This window comes from Tauraco erythrolophus, chromosome 12 (assembly GCF_009769465.1).
Source record: "Tauraco erythrolophus isolate bTauEry1 chromosome 12, bTauEry1.pri, whole genome shotgun sequence".
Taxonomy (NCBI): Eukaryota; Metazoa; Chordata; class Aves; order Musophagiformes; family Musophagidae; genus Tauraco; species Tauraco erythrolophus.
Genome location: NC_141476.1, coordinates 11734272 through 11756498, shown reverse-complemented (window position 1 = coordinate 11756498; position 22227 = coordinate 11734272). Strand labels below are relative to the sequence as shown.

At 45.4% G+C, this 22227-nt stretch overlaps 1 protein-coding gene across 1 annotated transcript; it reads left to right on the top strand.

Moving 5' to 3' along the window:
- Window positions 1–12062: 12062 nt before the first annotated feature.
- Window positions 12063–21754, top strand: CFAP100 (cilia and flagella associated protein 100). Its single transcript, XM_086619035.1, has 13 exons — window positions 12063–12087; window positions 12459–12565; window positions 13940–14129; window positions 14778–14845; window positions 15568–15731; window positions 16360–16440; window positions 17049–17230; window positions 17309–17471; window positions 17997–18045; window positions 18597–18748; window positions 19539–19674; window positions 20131–20333; window positions 21679–21754. Exons 1-13 carry the CDS (start codon window positions 12063–12065, stop codon window positions 21752–21754), a joined length of 1596 nt encoding a protein of 531 aa, XP_086475161.1.
- The last annotated feature ends 473 nt before the right edge of the window (window positions 21755–22227 follow it).

Below are 22227 nucleotides of genomic sequence, written 5' to 3'. Positions count from 1 at the left end.
AATTTTATCTAGGAGGCTTAAAAAGCAGAAACTGGCAAAAGAGACTGGACCTGAAGGACAGGCACCAGATTTCTTTCCCTTCGGGGTACCATCTTGGGAAACTGGGAGCACTAAATTTTGGTCCATATAACACACACGGGTGGTGGGTCGCTGGAGAGGGTAGGTCATGGCAAGCATTTTCAGCCTGCTTTCCATACCAGGATTGTGTCCTGCTGCTATATCAGAGGTTCACAGTAAGATAGAGACTGCCAATCTGAGCTTAAACCAAAGCTGTTCTAAAGAGAGGTAATTTACTTTGGACACACTGTTGCTGACAGGGGGAAAAGCCATGGGCAGGCAGCGAGCAGAGTCCCCGCCGAGCCAGACAGTGCCAGAGGCCCCAGAGGGCTGCTGGTCCTGGGACGGCTGCTCCTCTGGCACCGGGTTGACCAGCGGGTTTGCCAATATTGCACAACCCCCGGGGAGAGGGGATGAGAAGAGAAACCATTGCAGGGGACACCTGAATGCAACCAAGCCTTTCAGCAGCAGAAATGGCTCCTGTCCCTATGCCTGACTCAGCTTCCCAGTATTGCAAAATCCCTGCTCGTATCACATGCGGGTGGTAGGGTTTCCAATTTAGAAGCTGTGTTGGAACGAGAACAGAGAAGGCATTCAAGGGTGATGGCTTAACCTGCCATAAGTCTGGGTACAGCAGAATTAGATAGCTGCCATGCCCAGAAGAAATTCCCATCAGGGGCTCCGAGCACCGCTGCCCCGTTTTCAGCAGGGAAAAGTCTGGGGTTGTATGTCTGGAGATATACACCTTGTATCTCTGGGGTGTACAGGCAGAGTTAGCAACCACAAAGAACAACTCAAGAAGCAACCATAAAACCTGTCCTCAGCCCAAAAGCAGCAATGCTGATGCTCTCCCCAGACAGCTGAGCTGCAAACACTGCTCTCGGGGGACTGCAAGGGAACGGCTGCCCCAGAGGAGCCTGGACCCAACATGGAGGGGCACTGCCCTACAAAGCTGGAGATGGGCTGCAGAAGCTGTAGTAGGAGTTTGTCTCCTGTTGGAAGAAAATGGGCAGAGTCTGAACCAGAACCTCGCTAAGAGGGAAAACAGGGAAGGCAGCAGACCACTGCGGAGACTTGGAGAGCAGCAAAACTGGGGTAGATGCTGGTAAGGGGAACTGCTGGCAGAAGACAGGAGGTAAATATTAGGAGACAAATATCCATAAGCTTCACCTCCTAACCTCTAAATGTCTAAAACTCAGACATCAATCAGTGTATGAGACATTCATCTGTGGCTATCAGCAGTCAACAAGACACATCCAGAAGGAAAACAGGCTTTGCTCAGTGCAATGAGAACTGAGTCAGAAGGAGCATCTTACCTAAGCCACCGGCCTCAGGACTCACCTGCCTGCAGCTGAGCTGGGGGGAAGGAAGGATTTTCCTACAGGCCGAAGGGACCCATGGGAAATGAGTGTCATTTAGTAATGACAGTGTTGACTCCTAGGAAGAGAAAACAGACAAAAAAAGCAAAGTTACGTTAAGACAGAGTATTGGCAGCATTGCTGAGAAAGAAAATCCAGAGGATGGAGAGTTTTCTGGGCAGGGTCCTGCCTAGCTAGAAGGAGTTGGAGACCGTGAGCACTTCAAGCATGACGAACTCAGCATGGCAGGAAAGGGACCTCTACCCTGTCTTGGGAAAGAGGGTCATCTCTCAGAAATACCCACCTCCTCCACCAACGCTGGCGGCTCTCAGAAGCTAATTTCACCTACGAGCAGTGATGGGGTGAGTGATCTGCAGGTTGTTTTCAGGTGAGAGGCCTTAGAGTTAACAGTAAATATAGGCAGCCGCCTGCTGTGTTAAATGAACTTTATTCCATTTGCAACACAACATGAGCTCCACACACTGCTGCTCAGCTGTCTGCCAGCCACGTCCATCGGGTCAAACTGTGTCGGAGGGATCTGACTCACTTCTTGCATCAGACCTGCAAGAAAATGAGTCAGGGATAATCTTGAATATCCTGATCGGCCCCCCAAGTCTCCATAGAGCTCCTGCCTAAATTCATCTCACTGTGGCAGTCTCTTTGGGAGGTGAATTTGAGGCTCATTCGGTACAAGTAAGGGGTGGGAAATGACAATAGTTATCACTCAAGGAGGTCAGCAAAAGAAAGAAGGGGTTAAGCGATACGTATCAAGGAAGTGGGGAGGAGTTTGCACCAGAGGTTGCTGTCTTTGCTGTTCTGGGTCCACTGGCAGCCAGAGCATGTTGCATTTAGGTGGGAGCACTGGTGCTCAGAAAAGCATCACAGGAAAAATCTCTGTTTTTCCAAGGATTGCCAGACTTGTGACGGACTTGATGAGTCCATCAAGGAAACAGGACCTGGCCCTGATGGAGAGGGAGGAAACTGAGGGTGTGGGAACAAAGGAAATAACAGGAGCCTGGGAGGTGGCATGTGAACAAAGCGGTAGGAGAGGACCAGGGCTGGTAGTTGTGCCGAGGGAACCTCTGCCTGGGGCAGGAGACGGGAGCAGGGAAGGCAGGGAAACAATGGAAGAGCCTCATTACTCGAATGATGCCTTTGCCTGATCTTTTAGGGAGGAATTGGAGACCAGGACGAGACTGAGGAACTGCCAATCTGGAACAGACCAGCGGTGCCTGCAGTCAAGTACCCGGCTTCCAGCAGAGGCCAAATTTGGATGCTTTAGAGGAAAATCTTCGATGGCATCCCAATTCCAGGAAGAGCACAACATGTCAAGTGTTTGCTCACGTTGGAATAGCTACAGAACCGTAGCAGGGCAGACAGGCTATTTATAAGCATATCAGATGTCAGCTGAGCTCTTTGCACTTTCTATACATCGTACACCAAGTCTAACAAGAAGGAACACAGGCTGAGGGGAACAAATGAGCACAGGTTAAAGAAGAGTTGTCCTCTTAATACAATACATACAGGAAGAACAGCAGCTGGCCCCATGCCCAGCGCTACTTAGAAGGCCTCTGAAAGCTGAGCAAGATCGCTTTACTGACAACACCATGAGAAGGAAGGGTTGAGAATGCTGGTTGTGATGATGGTTCTGCATTGTTAGACAGAGAATTATTTGCTCCTGAAAAAAAAAAAAAGGATCCAAACCTATTCATAGATGTTTAATTATACTCTGTTCTAAGGACATGCTGTGCCTAACAAAATAATAAGCCAGCTGAAGGGTTAACTCTTTCTCTCTCCAAACCTACTACGAGAGCGCTAGAATACAGATTTAAAGCACAGACAAAATACGATAGTTGTTCCAATTAATGTTCCAGCTAGCATCTGCTCTTTTTAATTAGTTGAAGTTTGATTTTGTCCGGAGAGACAACTGCTGAGCAGAACTCTGCTGACTTCTTCTCTGCTTAGCCAGCTATTCCAATCTCTCTTGGTGTTCGGAAACTTCGCTGTTTTACAGAAGCCAGAGCCTATTGTGCATTGATACTTGGTACGTGCCCACGGGCTGTGTATACATTTCACTGCAACAAGCTTCAAAACTGTATTTCCCATTGGAGGGAAAACTGACACAGGAAGATATTTTACAGATGTTCTCTCCCCCACACAGACACATATGTGTGCGTTGCTTCACTTATCGGCAACTCAATTTTCTTCTGCAAACAGGCACTGTGGTAGAGCAGACGCAGGCGGATGGAGAAGGGTTCCCCAGGACCTGTTAACCTTCCTGTTTTGCTTGAAGCTGGCTGATCCCACACTTCACTCTGTAACAAGACCTTTGAGGATCTGAGTGTTTCAATTACACACAGATGAATAATTTACAGGTCACGGCTGTTGCAATAAACAAGTTCTTCTGCTCTGCCCCAGCACTCGACGGCTTGTGTTAAATTTCCTGCGCTTTGCTAAAACCTCCATGACTAAAGCAGCCTTCAAAAACCTTTTAAAAAGAAGCTGATGAGGGAAAAGCAGGGTGGCACATCACAGCAGCAAACAGCATTCACAGCAAGTATTCCTCTTATCTCTGAGCAGGGCATTGACCTGTTGTACAAACTCTAGATAGGAAAGCCACTGGCAAAGCAACCCCAGATGTAATATTTACCTAAGAGGAAACATTTCAGTGGAAAACAAGCTACAGAATCTGCTGACATCCTGGTGGGGAGAGCAGCGGGCATTCACACAGGTGCAGGCAAAGGAATAGGAATGGGATGTGGAAACTTTCTAGCATCTCCAGGTAATAAAGCTGTCATTTTGTGAGGAGCATGTTTGTGCTGTCCGTGGTTCCAGCTACGCAGATATAAGACTTGGATCTGGGGCTTGTCCCACCACAGACCCACTGCGCAGCATCAGTGGGATCACTGTGACTTCTCTGTGCCCCAGTACTCCATACTTAAAATAGGGATGCAAATAGGTGGATCCTGCAAGGAAACAACCAGGCTGGCACCAAACGTTCCTGAGCTGTTGCAGCTGGTACCCAGTGATGCCTCATTCTCTGGCAAGGGCAAGTGGATCCCATGAGCCACCCTGGGGAGATGAGCCACGGGTTTGAATCACAGTTAATAGTTCCTCTATGAGCTTCTCTGGAGAAGAAGATAGACAGGACTGAAACAGCTCAGGAGCAAATGGAATAACAGGACTGTTTTTATCTTTAATCCATTCCACATGAGCAGAAAAAGTTTGGAGCCATGAAGCATGTGCTTCCTTTTGCAGCTCTTAGAAATCAGGATGACCCATAACTTTACTTTATGAACCCTTTTTGGTCAGCTCCGTACACCCCTTTTGAAAGAAATTTGTGTGCAGGGCTTGCAGGATCAGCCTGTTTTACCACTGCAAAGCTGCAGTTTCGTTATGTCCGTCAGGTTATCAAAGGCTGCCACTGAAAGGGACAGTTCCGCCTTCCCCCAGCCCATGTGTCCCTCTTCCTCAAGCCATCACAGTGATCATAATAAAAAGGATCTTTTCCTCAGGCAGGGTGTTTTTCAGCTGGATGAGTTCCCATGCAGTCACAGCAGCTGTAGTTTTGCCACAAAGCCAGGGCCAGGAAAAAGGCTGGAACTGTGCCTTAAGAGCTTAATGCAAAATCATGAAGTTGCAATTTCAGGTTCCTGGGTCATTTGTCCCTGCAAATAGCCTGGATTTATAGCCCTGGTTAGGAAAGTCTCCTTGGCTGCAGCCTTTTGGCTCTCTTTAAAATGAGCCAAATGCAAACTCCCAGGTCCCAAAAGTACTGAGCTCTGAGGGAAGCCTGGAACTAGTTACAGTTTTCAGTTTAGGATCAGGTCTAAATGGTTATTCAGAACCGGCCTTGAAATTTCAACCATATCATTTATTTGTATCCATACCAGAGCAAACCAGTGGGGCCACCCTCCCCGAGCCCAAGCTCAGGCTCCCAGATCTCACTCTCCATTGCCCGGAGAGTTTGTGAAATCTCCATCCTTAGAGGTTTTCGAAACAGCTGGTTTCAAAACATCCAGGCCTTGAGCAGCCTGATGTGACTTTGATGTTAACTCTGCTTTGAGCAGGAGATTGAACTAGAGACCTCCAGAGGTCCCTCCCAAATGGTGTTTTTCTGTGATTCTGTCATCCTCTGTGGCAATTGCATCAGGCTGTGCTACACCACCACCACTCGGATCAACGAGCAGTCCTCACATTCATCGATCCGGAAGTCTAGGTGCCCGAGTCAACCGACTCTTCCCGGTGTTGGCTGTGTTAGCTCAGGAGCGAGAGCAAAGCACAGAGCTTGTCTGCATGCAGCTGTCTGAGGAGAGCACTGCTGACAGTCACTTCGAGACAGATTCCTTGCCACCACAGCACGCACTGGAACAAGCTTTGCATTGCAAAAGAAACTGGCCCAGGTCTGGCAAGTGTCCCAAGATGAAGACTGTAGAACATTTTCTCTTCCTCTCAGCAGGAAAGAGTCTGTGTTCTCAGCAAGAACGAGTGTGAAATACAAATCACTGAGCACTTACTGTGTTGTGTCCAAGTCATTACACAGCAGCCATGCGTACCGCAGTAAAAGGACAAATGACAGGGGCTGTCTTGTCATTTCTGTGTGGCTCTTCAGAGGTTTTTAGCAGCTTTCATCCACTAGATCTAAATCAGATTATTGAAAGAATACTGCAAATTCGGTTGGGATGAGACAGCCCAGGAGCAGGCTGGGGGATGGGGATCAGTGATAGGACACAAACACCTGAGTGACTCCTGCTCCATCAGCCTCTTTGCACAGATGACAGCTGAGCTCACAGGTCTTCTTGCAGACATCCCCTCTGGGGACACTTCTCCTTCAACCCAGAAGATGGGCCAGGGTTTCTTGGTGCTCGTCAAGCCTGGAGATCTCATCTATAAGGTAAAAGGGTCACGGAGAAGCCAGAGCGGGAGATGCGGGTCCCAGAGCCGGGTCCCCCGCCCCAGCGACACAAGGCTGCTGCCATCTCCTGGCCGGCTCTGCCCATGCGAACGTTACGGGACACTTCCAGCTGGAAAATTTTGCGTGGAGACAAAAATCTGTCCTGGAAGTAAGCTTCAGATGGAAGGAGCAAGGGGTGAACAGGAGTGCCAGTGGTTAGACACCATGGGGCCATGGCACTCAGTATCACAGCTTTGCTGTTCACGGGAGGTGTCTGGCTTACCTTCTGCAATAGCTGCTCATCCCTCTTTGGGATGGCTCCACTCCGAGCTGCAGTAATCCTTTTTCTGTCAGGCCATCACTTTCATGTGTCCCATAACCTCAAGAGACAGTAGACATCCATGTTACCATCAAAGGCCCATGATTTGCTGTGCACATGCAGCAGTCAATGAGTGTGGCCACTCAGCCTGGCCTTCAGGATGGTCTGGTGCTGCAAAGAGAGAAGATCTGCAGGAAAAAAGAGACATGTTATGGCTCTACTCTTGGTCAGATGGGATGAATATGGTCTCCAGTACTGTTTCTTTTGGCATCTTTCATTGAGCTGTGGTGCTCATGCAGGAATTTTTACTCTGAATAAAGTACAAAAGGAGGAGAACCACACTGTCCCTGTTTCTCCCCCTTTCAGCCTCTCTACAGAGCTCAGCAGCATGCACAGATCTTGCAAGAAGTGTGTGAGCAGCCACATATTCCCCACGAGATCTCCATAACCAACATGAAGCTGCTTTCCCCCAGGCAGAAGAACAGTGTCCCAAAGAGACCTGCCAGCAGAAAGCTTCTCCTGATAGCTCACCAGAGACCACACTGAAGCAGAGAGCAGGCTCTTGTAGGCGGTGTCTTGTGGACCCTTGCTCGTGGATCCCTCCTCCTTCCTTGTGTCTAACCCTGGGACTAGGCTCCCACTTCCCCTTCTCCCTCCTGGGATGCTCCAGGTTCTGCAGCCACACAATTCACTGGGAAACAGAGGAATAAGGGCTCCAGAAAAAGAAAAAACTGCCAATCCATTCAGTATTTCTGTGATGTTTGCTGGTTACTGCCAGGCTTTTATCTCTGCATGGTACATATTGCAGCTCACTTTGCAGAAATTGAAGTAAAATACTTAAATAAATTTATTCCCTTGAGAAGACTCCAGGCAATGGAGAGGTGACTGCTCTGTGACCTGAGCAGCATCTTGGATGCACAGGGACATTCCTATAATGATAAGACTACAAAGGAATATTTATTTATCTAGGTATTTATCCAGCTTTCATCTTTGGCAGCATTTCTCAACCAGCCATTTCAAAATGTTTTGCCAACACTAACTAACCCTTGCAGCACCTCTGTGGTAGGGATCAGCATCCCCATGTCACAAACAGGGTGACTGAGTGGAGAAGACAAGTAAGCCCTTCACATCGCAAACCGAGTGAGACCAAGGAATGGAGGAGACAAGTAATCCCTTCAAGAAAGAAATGAAGGGAGCAAAGAAATAATGATATCTTAAAATCCCAATCTCTTGTCCTAACAAAACCACCCCCTGTAAGGCCCCCATTCTGCAGACATCCTATTGGAAACGTAAGCAGCAACCTGCCGTTCTTACCGTACAAACCGTCTGTCTTTCTCAGCCCTGCACTGAGGAAGCCCTGCCCGGATATTTAATAAACCCCAAAAATGTGGTGCCCTGAAGCAACATTAGAAACTCAGAAATCCCTGACGAGCTGCAGCACTGGTCAGCTGCACAGCCTGTGCCACAAGGCAGATTTTCCCATGATGTTGCACATGATGTTTATTTCATTCATTAACCAAGTTAATGATGGCTAAGAATAGACCTCAGACATCCTTCTGGCCTTAAAAACTTCTTTGCCCTCAAGGAAATGCAAAGCCTAAACGGCTTATGGTATGCGTGGGACACCAACGATGAACCAAAGCAATGAAGAGCTGACACGTTTCCAAGAATTCACAAAACACATCTCTGCTCTTAAATAATCTCCGTTCCAGCTTGGGGAAATAAGTGTTTAGCAAGGATAGCACAGAACAGAGCAATGGGTAGATAAACGTGTCATTCATTGATATAGAGATTATGCCATGCAGAGCCATAGCTGTTCAGATGTTTTAGTTTCCTGTTATCTCTTTCTGTGATGTTACCACTGCGACAAATTTGCAATTCTGTAACAAACTGGTATTTCTGAACAAAGACCATTTGATATTATATCTTTAGAAAAATGCATCTTAAGTACAATTTATTCCTGAATATTTTTTTTTTGGTAATGGAAATTATTCTATGGTCTTGTTTTTTATACATACTCCCCAATACATTTGGGAAATTTCCCAAAACATACTAAAGATAGCATGATGGTTTTCTGCATCACTGCTAAAAATCAGAGCATTCATGTGCAGAATAAAGAGAAATTTCTTTCTGTATAAGCATTTTCCTTCTGTTGCCTGAATCCAGTCTCTTGATAATCAGCAATTACAGAAAAGAACTATAATAATCAAATGAGAGTTTGCACTTACAGAAAATCATGGTATTTATTGCATGAGTTATTCAGATGGAGAAAGCTGTTTGGTAAATGAAAGAAACTGCTATTTCAGAAAGCTGAAATTGTATTAATAGTCTAAAGAGTTTAGAGAAGAACATGATCCATTTGGAACTGATTTGGTCTTCTCAGAAACAGGAAAGAGTCAGTATGGGGATTTAAAGATCTTTTCCTCCATTGCAATGTATTGCTTTTTCCAGCTGATATTTTATCAAATCATCTTTAGAACTGTATGGTATTTTGGAAGGTGATATTTGGACTTCTATAGCTCTATTGACTTGAGGAACCTCCAGTAAATGACCGTTCATTCACCTGTACCACACAGTCTCCAAACTGTGACTATTCAGACTTTACAAGCAGAAAGACCAAGGCTATGGAATGATAACTTACAGTCATTTCCGCAATCAGGGGCTCTACCTCCCGCTTCCTCCACCCACTGCTTTGCTTGCAGAGATGGGGTTAAATACCCAATTCCCAGGCCACGTGGACTGAAATAAAGAACCAGCAAGCCAGAGAGACCTCTTACATGACAGTTTTCTTCTTTTTCCATCCAGGTGTCTGGTTTGAATTTCAGCGAGCTGCCTGCTCAGGAGACCTACCAACATGCCTGCCTTGCAGCCAGGCAGGTGATTTTGTAAAGCCTCCTGTGGTGGCCGGGCTCCGGGAAGACTCTCCCGGCTGCAGAGGACCCAAGCCTGACCCAGGAAGGGAGCAATGCATCCCTCCCGCAGGCACGGGTACTGCCCGGCAACGGGAGCGCAGGTTTCCATGGCACTGCAAACAAGAGAACAACGGCAGAGCCGAGCTGCACCACGGCCACGGCCACATCTGATCGCGGCCTCCCTCAGGAGAGCAGCCCGGAGGAGCTCTCCTTTGGGTAAGAAACCAAGAAATAATGGGGTGAGGGTTGTCACAGCAAGTTCTTTTCTGTTTTCGACATCAGATGCAGCGTCTCACTCGGACAAGAGGAGGAGGTGCTGGCGTGTGTCACCGGGAAATCACACGCGCTAACCACCCTCCTTCTCCGTGGGCAAATTGGGGGGAGGTATGTATTGGGAAATGGGACACATCCGTCCCTGGAAGAATTGCTGTGCAGTTCAGAACTTAGAGAGATTCCCCAGTGAGCGTAACGAGCATTCTCTGCAAGCGATGGTATCATTTAAATCATTTGAGTGTATAAAACATACTCTCATCCAGTGCTCTGGGAACATGGTGGATGGATTTTATTGTATTATTTCTTAGAACTGTTTGAATGTTTACGCTCGTGTATTTTTTTCTGCACAGCAGCTTGATGCTAGGGAAAAGCGCTGAATAAATGTATTGGTAAATTAAAACCATGAATGCCTTATCTATTGATTCACATGCTGCTGGTCATTGGTATGTAGCTACTGAAACATAAAAACATCAGAGGCAGTGAAATATATGCCAAATGATTCTAGCAACAAAGCAATTTTTTATTGGCATTATTGATCTTAATGATTATACTTAGGACAACTAGCACTTCTGTAGCTTTTGGCAGTATTTCCAAAGTGTTGTGCAAATAATCTATTAAAAAAACCAGCAACATCAAACCATAAATATCTTGATAAAAGGAATATTTAGAAGTTAATTTTAGAAACAAAAAGTTAAATTTAGAAACGAATTCCTATACTTTGCTAAAATTATATTATAAATCACTTTTATCTCTGAGTTTCACTGACAAGTGATTTCCGTAAGCCAGTATCCTCTGTCTAGTCCTGCTTTTCAGTCCCATTCCCTGTAGCAGGAATTTAAATCGACCCCATGAACAAGAAGATTTTTATGAGAAGGGGTTTAGATTACAGAAGTCAAGGTGTGTGCTGAGAGGGATGAACATCTAGGTGTTTGCTGCAACTGCTCTGCATATTTCCCAACGTGCATTTGACTGAACGCTGCAGGCATCTGACTGCCTTCCTACCCCTGCCCTGATGGGGTTTTCTCCAAAACTCACATCAGCAGCAGGGATTATGTTGTTCCATGATGCAGATGAGGCATCCCTAGAGAAAAATATGCCATTAAGTCATGCCAAAGTTCAGAGAGACATGAAATCTGAGCTGCCAGTCAAGGAGGCTTTTGGAAAAGGTACTGCAGGAACTGAAAAGGAAAGAGAAAACATTTGGGGCATATTCAGACAGCCTAAATTCTACTTCAACCTCTGCGTCTCATCAACAGTGGAATCCAAAGAATAAGATACTAATTGGGCAGCTGCAGAAACACAGCCAATAGGAAACACAAAGCACCAAGGACGTACATGGAAATTAGGCCAGATGAGTTTAGCTCAAAATACATAAAAACTGGAGGCTGTTCAGAACAAAAACTGATGCTCTAAAATAGCCTTAAAACTAGTGCAAGCGGAAGAGGATATTTTCTGCTGTGTCTTGTATCAGTGCAGACCAGGAATGGTCCCAGCAGCAGAATCGCATCGATTGAACTAATACCTCCCTGGACCCAGCTTGCTGCCTTTGTTGATTAAAAGATAACATTAACAATAGTCTATCTGTTCTTTGTAAGTGAGATCATTACAATTATGACTTTTCCCCTAGGACCCATAGCAAAGACTACAAAGAAACCAAAACCTGACCTTCAACAGTCTGCCAGCCTAAAATTAAACACGACAGAGTTCCCTACAGCATGTCTGTGCTGTCCAACAACCATTCAGCCTTATCACAAGAAACCCACAGTCCTGAAGCAATTTCTGGTAAGAGCTTTAGGGAGTAAAAATGTTGCTCATGAACCAGTAATGGGAGGATGAAAAAGTATGGGTTTGAATGAGAACTGGAGATGCGGGTGGAATAGGAGGCAAGAGAATTGAGTTGCTTCTTATCTCCAAATTGTTTTGTCTTTGCTTTCCCATCAGTGAATATGTAAGTAGGACTGGGCTTTACACAGCTTTCACATAAGCCAGGGATGAACATCTTTTCTAGGGGTCAGAACACAAACATTTTTCAGTTTATTGAAACATTTTTTTAATTCCTACAGACACAAAATGTTTCAGTGGTTAAGATCCAGAAAGCCCCTAGGCCCATCACTGCTGTAAAATCTGCTGCATCAGTTACTGGTAGGTCCCAACTGATTGGTTTGTTTATGGTTTTCCTTGGGTCAGGGTCAAAGATGCCATCTCCACATACAGAGTCAACATCTAAAAGTCTCCCTTTCAAACCTGGAATGGAAACCCAGCTTGTGCTGTCAGGTAAGACCATGATGCTCTGGCAGTTTTTCATTGTTAGGTCAAAGGAGAGGCCTGTATTCAGCCCCTTCTGCCCATGATCAGATGAGATGAGTAGAACAGCTCTTAGACTACTAAAAATCCCTGGCTGAAATCCTGAGTTGATCAGCAGATATGGTCAAGTGACACAAACAATACAGAGGTCTCAGTTATATCACTGGCTCCTTATAAGCCCTATCCAGCTCACCACTCTTGATTCAGCATCGTTAGACATCTACAGCTGGAGCACGGCTGCCTGCCCACCTTTCAGGTGTGGTGCAGCAGATCAGGGTCCCCTTGCACTGGGTCATGATATTCTGCTTCTCAACTGCTACATCCTAATCTATTTTTTGCAGAAAGCCCAGAAGAGAATGAAAAAAATCCAATGAAAAATCCATTTACAATTCCTTCAGATATTGATATTTTCTCAATAAGGGACAAGGAAAGAAAAAAGGCTCAGGCGGTAAGTGTACATGCTTTAGGCCAACATACGTACAAGCAGTTCACTAGGGCAGGCAACCAACCAATACAAAATCATACCAAAATTAGTGCACGAGAGAAACAATAGCTGCCAAATTGATCTGAAACTGCCTCAGATCAGCTTCAAGTCCACTGAAGTCTGTGATGAGATTAACTTTACCAAGTGCAGATCTGAGCACAGGCTTGGTGGTTCCTAGTGCAAATCTGGATATGATCATTTTGTTTACTTACATCATTCCTGAAGAAGATACCTGCAAGTGCTGTTAATATTGATTTCTACATAAAGCTTTGGTGAAAGATCTCTTGCTTTCCACTTCAACAGGCTGGGATTTCTGCTTGGGAAGCTGTATTCCAATGTTTGATGTGACCTTCTTCTGAACTGCCAATAATATGAATGCCTAGGAATAAGGACAACGTGGGTCTCATGCCTTAGATTTCTCTCCATAAGATAGCAAATTTCAACCCATCAGACCAGAGAGTTGGGTGTCAGGAATGTCTCTTTCTTCCTTATTTCTGCAGTGGACTTTCCTTAGGGCATGCAATCCAAAGTGGGTGGGAAGTCATTAAGAGGTCGTCACATCTCTGAGAGGTCTTCTTGTATGTGGTTGCAGAAGGCAGGTAGTAGTGTGAAAGCAAGAGGTCTTTCTTTCTAAATCACAAATGGAGGGCTCCAAACAAGCTTAAGCAAGCCTCCTCACGTCACTTTGATGACTGATAGTCTGGTTTTAGCTGGGGTTGAAGGTCACTATATAAGTATGGGGAAAGGCTGAGGAAGAAGTGCGCTAAGGATGTCTGTTGAATGACGTCCTCAGCCTAACCCATGCCTGAAGTGTGCAGAGAGCAATGAATTATACTTCAGCCCCTGTGAAAGCACTGAGCACGAACAATCCTTTAGAAAGCTCTGGAGTGGGTTTGAATAGATCCTCTCAATCTGAACTTGAGAGTTTACATGCTTTTGTGAAAGTTGTACTGAGTTGGTATTGAGTGCAAACTGTCCTGTTGTTCCCTTTTACTAGGGGACTTGAAGGATGAATCTCTGAAAATTTCCATTTTCTCCCAGGAATAATCCAGGAAGGAAAAATGAAGCCATTGAGTAGGTACAAACTGGCACAGCTGGTGGCTGGATGCAGAACACAAATCAACAAACTAATGAGAACAAATGCTAAGAAATGAAGTGTTTCAGTTGCCTCAAGAGAGAATGTCTTTGCGATTAGTCAGATAAACCAGGCAAACACACATCAGCAGGATATTAGTAGCCTGCAAATTTCTAGACTGTGAATAACCACCGACATCTTTAAAAATCACAGCAAACAAAGCACATAATCAAACTGTCCACATAACTGACTTCTCCTCGTAGGAACGTGAAAGGATGAAGACCACGAAAATCCATGAGAAAATGACTTGCTCCACTAAAACAAAAGCAAAGCAAAAAGGGTTCAGGAAAGCTCTGCAACAGGAGGAAGAAGAGGACAAAAAACAGACAACAGATGAAGAGAGACTGAAAACTCTTCAGAAGAGTCTTTCATGGAAAATGGCCACTAAAAATTGTAAGGAACAGTTATTATATTTGTAGTGGTGCTGCTCAGCTGGCTAACAGCCTGAAGTAAAAAATTAAAGAGGGGATGGGAGCAGCAGTTAGCACCAACTGACTTTGGTGAGCTCTTGCAGACACAATAGTTACATGCTGCATCTTGCCAGCCTCTGCGTGGCTGGGCCATCTCTATCTCATGCATTTACATATGGAGCATGTATCACCCTCACTGCAGTAGCCTGGATTCCACCAACCCTATGGCCTCTGCAGTGGCTGTGAGCTCTGGGAATCTGCTGGGCATCAGCAGAGCGCGTGCAGGACCTTGTGTCATGGAGACATTTCTACTAAGCTGACCTAAACTTGGATTTTAGTGGATGTGGGCCCAGATCTTGTGCCTCTGACATGAGGAGTAGCTTTGCCATTAATGTATAGAGGACATTGACTTTCGTAAGGACCAAATTCTCCACTCTCTTCTACCTGGCTTTACTCCACAAAAGCCCGTATGAAACTGATGCTAAACAAGGTCAAAACTATAACAAGAGAATCAGTACTGCTGGTTCCAGCGCCAACCACATCCATGCTCATGGCAGCCTCCATATTGACTGTGTTTTACTTTGACCACATTTCCCCCTCTAGTCTGATTATATTTATATCCTCATTTCAGATTACCCGGTAGAAAAGGAGACATTCCGTGACTACATAAATGACAGAAGAGAGATATTTTTACTTGAGGTAATTGGTTTTAAGAATGTTACTTTCTGTTCATTTAATTATTCTTCTATGTGTAGCTTTGTTTTGTTTTCTTTTCCCCTGAGATCCATTGCCTAGAAATCACACCGAGGAGGCACATGTCAGACCTCAGAACTGATTGTCCAAGTCCTGTGGTAAAGACACTCATAGTCTACAGCCCAGCAATCCCCAACCAAGAAAGAAAGGAAGGAACATAGGTCATTAGTGCCATTCAATAGCAGTCATGCAACTATTTCATTTGTGAGATGTGCAGATACACTGACCTTTTGGCTCCTGCTGTCCCAGACATAAATTATATCTGGGAGCCATTCCAAACTAAAATAAGGCAGCCGTGCTAGAATATCACAGTCACAGATCAATAATCACAGAATATCCCCATTATTCACCTGTATTATTGTGCTGTAATACAACTGAATCAATTCTTGTCAGCCAGGAGTTAACACAGTGCTGGGACTTCTGGATTCTGTCTTCAGTTTCACTGCTTATTTGCTATGCTGCTTCTGAAACATCTCCTGGCCTCTATGCACCTAGTTTGCACTAAGACACATACCTTGGTTTGAAATCCCTACCCTCTCCCTGCCAACAACTATAAGGTAACAAGGTAACCAAGAACAAAGCTACACCCACATACCTTTAAACCCAAACAACTTGTGTGATCATGTTGCTAACCGATGTGCCCATGTTGCCTTTTGGGTTCATTTCAGTATGCCATGGCAGTAAAGCGAGATGAGATTCAAAGGATGGAGAACCTAATAAAGAACGAGGAAAGAAAACTGGAAAAGGCTGAACATGACCTGGAGAAGGATGCTGTCGTGTTCGATGAGTTCTTGAGGGAGAACCATAAAAACTACTTTCAAGCCCTGAAAATGTAAGGGAATTTGAGGGAACCACCTGTGTGCTCTTTTGTTCTGGACACTGGAGGTCTTTTGCTTGTCCTCCCTGCAGGGTTTTGGCCAGCATCCATCCTCGGATGCTCTATGTCTGAGTTTTCCCAGAGTTACAGTCCTGGTGACACTTCCTTTCCATACATTCAATGAAAGAGAGGAAGGAGATCAATAGCTGAGGAATCCCCTCATTGAAAAAGCCCTTGATCTGACTACAGTAAGGAACCTGCTGTTGACCTCACCACTTCCATTCTTCTCACAACACCCTTACAAGAGGCAGATGCTTCTGCCCAACCCCTCACAGCAGGAACAGTCCCTAAGTGAAACAAATTTATCACTTTGGCCCATTACAGTTATCACAAGAGCAGAGCAGGAATTGACGTTCAGCAGCAGCCAAATTAGGGAGGCCTTAACCTGGAGGTGCTGCTGGGACCCCATACTCTCCTTGCCAAGACAAGCAAGGCCTTCAGGCAGGAGCCAAGCATCACCTGGGATACATCTATAAGAGAGATTTCTAACACTCCCCTCACATCTTTTTCTCTGTGCACCTCAATTCACCGTCCACTTACTGCTAAATTGTTTTATGGCTTATGTTTATGCATTCTTCCCTAGCGCTGAAAGAGAAAGGGCAGCAAAGACAAAGAAAATAACAGAGATCCGGGAAATCACTTCCCAAATAGAGAACCTCCAAAGGTAATGGTTGCACACTATTCCTGCCTAGCCTTTAACAGCCCCTACAGCATTGTACCCTCACAGCTTTCAGGGAGAAAGGGAATCGGGGAAAAGATTTCTAAAAATGTTCAATTTTAAGAGTTAAAATGTTTCAGCTTTTGGATTCCAGATGCTGGCTTTGTTTCTAAAACAACTCGACTAGCTTTTTTAATGATATCTTGAAAAAGTATAAACATTCCAAAACCAAAGTTAAACGCCTAGTCTCAGATTAAAAATCAAACAAAACTAAAAATGCATTTTAATAATGACTTGGAGAAAGAAGAAGAAGAGAAAAAATTGTAATTCCTGTTATGAGTTGAGCTGGCAAGATTTCTCATTCATTTTTAAGTAAAAATTCCCAAATTAGCAAGCCCAGTGCCACAGCAAGGATCTGGCCACAGAGATGTGACCAGGCAGCTTTGACATGAGGAACCACAGGGCAGGTTCCCATTTGTCTTTACATGTGCATGAAGACGTGTGCCCTCTCGTCCCTTCTCTGGGTGAAGCTGAATATCAAGAGTTAGAAAAAACCTGTTCAAACAGGGGCTTTCCTCCCTGCTAATAAACTTTGTCCACTTCTCTCACCCCAGTGATATATCCAGATTCGAGAATACTCTGCAGGAGTACAAGATGTACAGGGACTTCCTCTATCAACTATCTCCGAAAGAGTGGCAGGAGGAACATGGGAAAAAGCACACAAAGGAAAAGGATTTCAAAACAGCATCCAAAGCTAATGAGGAAAGTGCCTTGCTGCCCAGCACCGCAGAGCAGGGTGAGTGCCGGGGAAGAGCTGCCCACTCCTCACTGGGACAGCCCCATGCTCTAAGTGTACATCTCTTCTTGTCTCCAGGTGAGGGTCCGACAGCCAGAACAAATGCTGCCAGCCCCTATAGCACCAGTTATACAGATGTGCCGAGTTCCCTGCTGTCTTCAAAGAGTTTGGATTTCAGGTCATTACACGAGATCGGGCCACAGCTCAAAAACTTCCTGAAGCCTCTATCAACAAGAGAACCGTAAGTACAAGACAACGCCAACAACAGACTTACGTACTGTAGAGAGCACTCAATTGACTGGGAGTCAGTGTAGAGGAAACCTACTCTTCACCTCACTGTGAGCATATTGAGATCTGGGTCTTATTGGAACAAATCAAAATACAGTAGAATGCCATCAGGTGTGCACGTCGATACTTATGTACTGACTCCAACATCCTCCCATCAAGTTTAAAGGCATTTAGATCAACACCCTCAGTTCAAGCTCATGCGTCATGTCCCAGCCCTGCTGGCCACAGAGCCCAGAGCAGCTCAGAAGGCAGCTTGCTTGTGGACAGACGTAGGTCCCACACTGCATGTTTGTGTGACCTGAGCTCCTACTGACCCCCAAACAGCCCAGAGTCACGGGAGGCCAAACATGTGAATGTGCAAAGGACTGTTCAGGAGCAAACAGCAACAGCAAACAACAACAGTGTTCATGATTCACTAACAAGGTCTCCTTTGAGCTGTCATTTCTCTAAGGGCCTGATACACATCATGCTTTTTCAGAAGTTCACTGGAGGACGCAGAAAGCGAAACCTGCTCGGACGAAGATGAGGTCAGAAGTCTTGTGTTGAAATATTTACACTTTCTGTTTGTCCCATGTCATTTCTTGATGTTACTAATTTCTCTCACCTTCCAATCATTCATTATGGTATTGAGCAGTTACGGTAGCCACCAATTATAAATGTATGTTTATACATTCATAAATGTTCATGTTTTAAAAACACACATTATAAATGCCTTAGTTTAACTTTCCTCCTCCATTTTCCAAAAATCTTCCATCATCTTAAAGCTTCCCATCCCCCAACAAGATATCGCATCATACAATGGGAAATTTTTAAATTCATGAAGTTATTGGTTTATGTCTGAAATTGAAGTTTTTCCACTCACAGATGTTTGCATCTTGTTTTGGGGGTGAGCTACTGGGGCAGCGTAAAGCTACACACAGCAGGAAGGTGGGAGACGTTTGTAGGTGGACACTCATGGACCTCTCTACATGGGAGAGCATTTGAACAGACAGGGCTGATGCAGACCAACCTCCATGTATACCAATGGAAAAGAAGCTAGAGGAGGACAAAAACTCATCCTGTGTGTTTTCTACTCCAGGAGCCTCAGTTGTATTTTACTGATCCCCAACAACTGCTGTCTATTTTCACCGAGATGGAGGAAGAGAACTTGTCCTTCATCCAGAATTCCCAGGAGATTGAGGAAAGCTTGGACAACGTCCAACACACTTTCATCACCACGCATGAAAGCATGTAAGTGTGATCCTGCAAGTGGTGGGAAGGGGTCCCTGTGCTCCAGCATTCAAACATAAGTGACTTCCTTTTCTGCCCACTAGCACCTTGCCATCAGGCTGCATGCTGCAGACCACATGTACTGCTGTTCACGCAGCACACGACAAAGTTTCTTTCTCATACCTTAGAGCCCAGCTGCAGCCCATCCAACTCACCATCTTGTGAGCTCCTAGGAAAGTGTCCCATCTATGTAATTTAGGAGATGGGACTTGAGCCTGGGACTAGTTCCTTAGTCCTCAAGGCACAAGCAACTTTTTAGCATACTGGAGCAGACATAAGCCAGAAGTATTGTGTAATTCCCATAAAGAAAGATCAAAGGAAGAGAGAAGGCATATCCTGGCGTGACCCAGACCAGCACCTATTCCGACTCAATGCAAACCCTTCCTAGAGGAAATCAGCAGGGAACCCAAGCGTTGTTGCAGTATTGCAACAGTTTCCATGGCAGGTAGACACACATATTCCCGTTTAAAGTGTAGCTTATCCCCTCGTGAAAGTTTTTAAAGGTAATCTACTTCCCCCATTGACTTATGTTACTTCTCCCTCCCCCACACCAGCACAGTAACCGTTATCCCAGAAAAATCACAAGTTCCCTCTGCTCTCAGAGCTGTGGGTGCAAGCTCCCCAGCACTGGCACGAAGCGTTACTTCCATCTGCCGGCAGCAGGAGGAAAGGCCCCAGGCTGGAAAGCAGCAGAGGAGGAATGTGTTTCAGAGATGCTCTTTCAAAACGCCTCTTTTGTCTTTTGGCCTAGGGAGAAGAAGTTAGCAGAGCTGAAACAGCAGGTAGTCACCCTCAAATCCTCCATCGCCAAGGAAGAAGAGAAAGTAGCAGATCTGAAGCTCAAAGTTCACCTCTCTTCCTCTGGAGAATACAAAGCTGATGACCAGGTACACGCAGAGATCAAGGCAAGGGGGGGTTACACGTGCCTAAACGGCTCCTCTCCACCAGCCATATCCTGGGAATAAAGCAGACCGGGGCTGCACTGGGACGGGATCAGCACTGATCTCAGCAGTGGAGCTATAGCAAGGGCAGGTCTGGCAGCAAACTGGGGCAAACGTGTCTACTCCATTCAGCTGCTACAAGGTGAGAGCAGGACTCTCAGAGGCAACCGGGCAGCTGCAACCTGTCCCAGGCCACAGAAAAGCTGGGGAGATGAGACCAACAGAAGGATGGCTCGATACAGCCATCTGTCCCAGACACTGGTGCTAAGCAAACTGGGAAACAAGCCATTGAGTCTTGTTGAGGAAATTAGTGTATTAATGTCCTTTGCTTCTGGAGGGATGTTGTGGTTCTACTGGGCGGAACCCAGCCGTGCCTCTCACCATTTCTCCCCTCACTGCTAGGACAAAATGCTCACAAGCCTGAACGAAAAGGTGCTGGAAGTCTATTGCCACTGCACCGGAGAAAACAGTGCAAACCTGCAGACAGTGCAGATGCTAACGGTGATAGAAAAACAGCTCTATGATTTACTGGACAACTTGGAGAGAATCCCACCAGCAAAGATAGAACAGGCTGAGAAAGCCAAAAGAAAGGAACGGAGGCTAAGGTAGGACAAGACCCTCTTCTGGAAATGAAGCCTTTGTTTTCAAATGTTGACAGTCAAAAGCAAAGCCACTGAAAGAGCCAAATTTGTCAGATCAACCCAAGACACTGTAACATCAATCTGAAAGCCCACGTGACCAATACATCCCATTTTACTTCTGTAATGGCTTCACATTCATAGAACTTGCATCTCCTGATCAGTGAGCAGCAGCCCACAGGTACATTAGAAAAGCCCTGGAGGTCACATTAGAAAAGTGCAAAATCTGGAAGAAGAAAAAACAGAACAAATCTCACGAGCAGATTCCATGATAAGAATCATCATTTTAAGAAGGCAATTTGCAGTAACAATATTTAAACTGATTAAATTGAAAATTACTCTTCTATTATTATTTAACACACTCAAAGTCTGACACCCCCTGATATTTTGTCAGACTTCAATAGGTGCATAAGGGCACTTTTCAGCAATGCCAGCTTTCAAAAGTTTCTTCTACAAAACTCTTTAACTTAACTTGTATTATTAAATTAAATAGCAGCAAATTAATACAATAAATTTAGGTTCCAAGATAAGACACATTCCTTTTGGCTCAGTTACACATATGAAATTTCCCCTCATAAACACCACAGATGCAACTGGACAGCTGATTGTACCTGGCCATTCCCAAGTGAAGCAGATCCAGCAGAGAAGAAAAAATAGTGTGATGATTTAAAGCCAAAACAGTGCCATTTCCCTCCTACTTACTCTCTTTCTCTGTATCTTCCTTCACCTTTGTAGTAGAAAGGGTGTGATGCTTCTTCCTGATGTTCCGTGACTGGTTTCGCACTCTTAACTCACAAAAGAAGGCAGACACGCACTTGTTTTGCTCTGAGGATGGAGGAGGAGAATTCAGGAAGGAATTTGACACACCCTCTCCCCCTCCTCCAAATAAAAAGCAAAACCAATCAACACCTTCGAAAAGCCTTTAAAAATATTCTCAAGATCATAAGGTTAAGAATTCATTTCCTCTCTGCCATAGCGTTCAATAACTTGAGCCCATTTCTGTCCCAGAACTGTGTTTCCGTAGGGAGTCTGAGCCAGTTACCAGCATCAGCCTCCACTGTGCCTGTTTAGGCAAAGTGTAGCTCCGTGGATGTAAAACCCTCCTACTCCCACCTGTACGTTAACGACTTGGTTGCACTGGTGAGAACTTAAGACACAACAAGCATCGTTCACCCATAAAGCTGGTGAGAGTCCTGGTCCACTGTAGAGGCATAAACCGCCTGCTGAAGGTGGCACAGACCATGTCTGTAACAGAACCATCTGACATCTCCATTTGCAAAGCTTAACGTGCTTTTTCCTCCCCTCACTCCAGAAAGAGTAGGATCAACTGCACCAAGTTCTCTCTCTCACCACCTTCACAGCAACGAACCAGCATTGGCTACACCTGAACCCCTGTGCTCTGGCAGAACGTTACTAGACGAGCTGCACGTCAAAAGCACACTCGGTGCAGCTGCGTATTGCATCTGACCCATCCTTTATTTGCTCCCTTCGAAAGGCTGAGAGGAAAAGCTCAGACAGAAGCAGCAGTGGGAGGAAAGATTGCAATGGGCCCTGGAAAGACCGCAGGCAACTATAAAAAAAAAGGTAAGTGCAGTAATCCCCAGAAGCGACAGGTACTTGATCATCAAGGGTTTAAGGGAAGAGTGCTACTCGGGGCACCCACACTCACGTGTGGCCCAGTTTATGGGACTGATGCAATTTAAGCAACTGCTGAGAAGTCAGTTACACTGTTATTCCAGCTCAATATCCTTCTATTGTCCTTCTCCTCTCCTTGTCTCTTGACCACATGGTCCCCTCCATTACTTGCCAGTTTTCTCATGAAGCTCATTTCAACTTGTTAACCTGGCAGCGTTAAGAAAAG

What these genes read in the sequence shown, in the direction of transcription:
- CFAP100 (XM_086619035.1), top strand. Translation starts at nt 12,063, where the DNA reads ATGGAAACCCAGCTTGTGCTGTCAG. An exon ending in TACTTTCAAGCCCTGAAAAT is followed by an intron (nt 15,732 to 16,359) that starts GTAAGGGAATTT and finishes ATTCTTCCCTAG; the next exon opens with CGCTGAAAGAGAAAGGGCAG. An exon ending in CAAATAGAGAACCTCCAAAG is followed by an intron (nt 16,441 to 17,048) that starts GTAATGGTTGCA and finishes CTCTCACCCCAG; the next exon opens with TGATATATCCAGATTCGAGA.